At 41.4% G+C, this 3408-nt stretch overlaps 1 protein-coding gene across 1 annotated transcript in view; it reads left to right on the top strand.

Annotated features, from left to right (window-relative positions):
- The first annotated feature begins 1505 nt into the window (after window positions 1–1505).
- Window positions 1506–3408, top strand: part of napba (N-ethylmaleimide-sensitive factor attachment protein, beta a) — a 9664-nt gene continuing 7761 nt past the window's right edge. The window contains exon 1 of the mRNA XM_069144187.1: window positions 1506–1756. Coding sequence (XP_069000288.1) covers window positions 1659–1756 — 98 coding nt within the window. The 5' untranslated portion in view covers window positions 1506–1658. The remainder of the gene's footprint in view (window positions 1757–3408) is intronic.

Raw genomic sequence — 3408 nt, 5'->3', positions numbered from 1 at the left:
CGAGGGTGTTGTTAGTTTATATTTTTCATATTTCCGGAAGTGTTTTATAAAAGCTGAGAGAAGATGCAGCGATGAAGGCGGATGAGAGGAGGTTAATCGCTGCTGTCAAGCCGCATCAAGACGAACCCGCCGAGTTGGTGTCTGTTCGCAACACTTTGCTGTGATTGTTGGTTTTTTTTGTGTGTTTTCGAGCAGGATAGCGTGGGTTGTTTTTTGTTTTTTTTCGCGGAGAGGCAGTGAGGGGGAGGATTGAGGAGGAGGGTTGTCAAGCTGAGAGACAGTCTGTCACTGCAGATTTATTGGACGATAATGAACTTTTCTGCTGGTGGATGTGACAGGAAATTTAGTCAATTAAACATGCAGCTCATTAAATCATAACTGACGTGGTATCAATATTTTTGTTCAGCTGTTCAAGTGACAGTTGGTGATTCATGCCTTCACCTGATTTATGACATGATTTAAGTTTATTGTTGTTGTTGTTGTTTATTTTCACATGTAAAACTTTATTTGAATCTTCAGTGAATCATAAATATATTGTTTCAAGATGCCAAAAGTACCAAACATCTAATATGTTCCACTAAATTGTTTTTATTTCTTCTATTTTTCATCAAATCTGCAAGTCCTTTTTTTTAAAAAAGAAATTTCAGCTGCACTCATCAATATTTGTTGTATTTATTAACAGTGGATCAAACAGCTACATGTAATTTGAGATATAATTTTTTCGTGATGAACCTACTGAGAATCGTCACTGCAGTTCTACGGAGAGTTTTAGTCTCTTTTAGCTCATTGTTTTGTTTTTGTTTTTCCTGCAGCAGCAACAGAGAACATTAAGAAGAAAAAGCCACTTGCAAAACAGCAGACAAAGTTACATCAAACATCCAGCAGCTGGAGACCTAACCAGAGCTTAAACAACACTAAATATTTGATTTACATTCATATTACTATGACCCTAAATGAATGCTAATGCGCCATGTGTGCTGGATACGTAGATTTGCAGCTGTTTGTGAACATTTAACTTCTTTAAAAAGGTCCAATTCAAGATGTAGTTTTTTCAGCTTGAGCCTGCTGCACTCTTGTGGCCGAAAACTAATATTGCAGATCTGAACAGAAGTGTTCCGGTTAAGATTTGAGCAATCGGTGGCATCAGAATAATAAAAGAACACAAAGTGAAGATACAAATTCGATCAAAAATATAATTTTTTTAAAAATTTGTATTAGTTTGCATCTTGATTTTGTAATCGTTTGGTCTGAAGAAATACCGAAAGAAATCGTCCCGATGAAACACTATAGACAGCGAGATGTGTGGGTTTTTCCAGAGAAAAGAGAACATTGTTGAGTACTACCTGCATGGATTTATAAAAGTGGACGTAAGTCGTTGAATAATCGACCCTTTAAAAATCAAAGCTGTATTTTTCTTTGCTCCAGCCTTTCCTGTTCTGTCCAGCAGGTGGCGCCGTCGAGCCCGAACTGACCCTCCTCTCTCGCCGTCGAAGAAGAGCTGCAGCCTCTCGCATCAGCACCAGCAGAGACGTTTCCCCTCCTCCTCCTCCTCCTCTCTCCTCTGCGCTCCTCCTCGCTCGCTCCGTCCTCCGTCCACTGCGGAACATCGGCCCGTTCTCCTGCGTCCTCCCTCCGCCAGCGGCAGACCCCGGCCCGCCATGGACAACACCGGCAAAGAGAAGGAGGCCATGCAGCTGATGGCTGAAGCCGACAAGAAGGTCAAGGCGTCCGGATCCTTCCTCGGAGGGATGTTCGGGTAAAGGATGTTCTCGTTCTCCTCTCTGTTTACCAGTCATGTTCTTTTATTTATATATATATATATATGGGGGGGGGGGGGGGGAGTAGTGGGGGGGGGGGGGTATCCCTGCACGGCAGGGCCCACCGGAGCCTGTTAAGTGCGTTTATTTATTTACCGGGAAAGAAATGTCTTTATTTATTCCTTTTGATCCACCGATAGCGCGTGCAATGCTGCAGTATAAATAAGCTTCGCACGAGCCGTGATCACATCCTCACGCGGGGCGGTTTTGTAATTAATCGTCCTAATCGCCGCGCGGATTATTCTATAGATCCCTTTATGAGCTGCTTTGCTTTCAGCGTGACATCGTGTCACGTCGTTTGGAAACATCTATTTTAAGAATTATTATTATCATCATCATCATCATCATCACTGCGCCTTGTTTCGCCAGCTGTGTGTCCCCCCCCCCCCCCCCCCCCCCCAAAAAAAAAAAAAAAATGATGAGCTGTCATCGCACATTGTGTGGCCTTCGTGTCGCGGCCTGACACGCAATAAATAATCAAGTCAAATGTAAATGCGGCGTCTCGTGCTCCTCTTGCGGGATGAGAGCGGGACTCGGATGGAGCGCGAGGCCGAGGCGGGGGGAGGCGGGGGGAGAGCGTCGCAGTCAGGACGGTGTGCGGGGAAACCATCGGTGGTGATGCGGGGGGAGGATTTTTTTTTTAATTATTTTCCCCGTGTGGGAGATGGGAGATGGGATAGGGGCCTTCATGCTTCATGTGTGGGAAGGGCGGATGTTTACAAGGAAACTATGAATTTTAAAATGATAGACAGATAGATAGATAGATAGATAGATAGATAGATAGATAGATAGATAGATAGATAGATAGATAGATAGACAGATAGATAGATAGATCGATCCATAGATAGATAGATAGATAGATAGATAGATAGATAGATCGATCCATAGATAGATAGATAGATAGATAGATAGATAGATCGATCCATAGATAGATAGATAGATAGATAGATAGATAGATGGATCCATAGATAGATAGATAGATAGATAGATAGATAGATAGATCGATCCATAGATAGATAGATAGATAGATAGATCCATAGATAGATCCATAGATAGATAGATAGATAGATCCACAGATAGATGGATGGATGGATGGATAGATAGATAGATAGATCGATCCATAGATAGATAGATAGATAGATAGATCCACAGATAGATGGATGGATGGATGGATGGATAGATAGACTAATGTATTGCCTGACTGATTAAGGATATTGATCGACTCAGCTCTTTGTGAAACCCTTTTATGGATTCATACATTACTGCGGTGCTTCCACCTGCACTGATTAAACTACATTAATGTTGTGTTTGGTAAGCTTGAAGAAAAATTGTCTGCCTATTATTCTTGATTCATATTTTGGTCAATCGACCTGTAAAGATACAACAGTAGAAACGTTATTCTCACCAGAAAAAAGAAAAAAAAAAATCATCACACAGTTTTAGAGTTTTTCTCATTTTTAAACCCATAAATTCTTTAGTTTAAATCTAATCTGAAATCACCTTTCAGCTTCAGCACCTCTCTCAGGCTTATAAAATCAGCGTGATGCATCAATAACTTCATCATATCTTCTGTGATCAGACGAGAGCTGAA

Source organism: Embiotoca jacksoni, unplaced genomic scaffold, assembly GCF_022577435.1.
Source record: "Embiotoca jacksoni isolate LCO1_2020_lvr unplaced genomic scaffold, fEmbJac1.0.p SCAF_12, whole genome shotgun sequence".
Taxonomy (NCBI): Eukaryota; Metazoa; Chordata; class Actinopteri; family Embiotocidae; genus Embiotoca; species Embiotoca jacksoni.
This window is presented reverse-complemented; position numbering and strand designations above follow the sequence as displayed.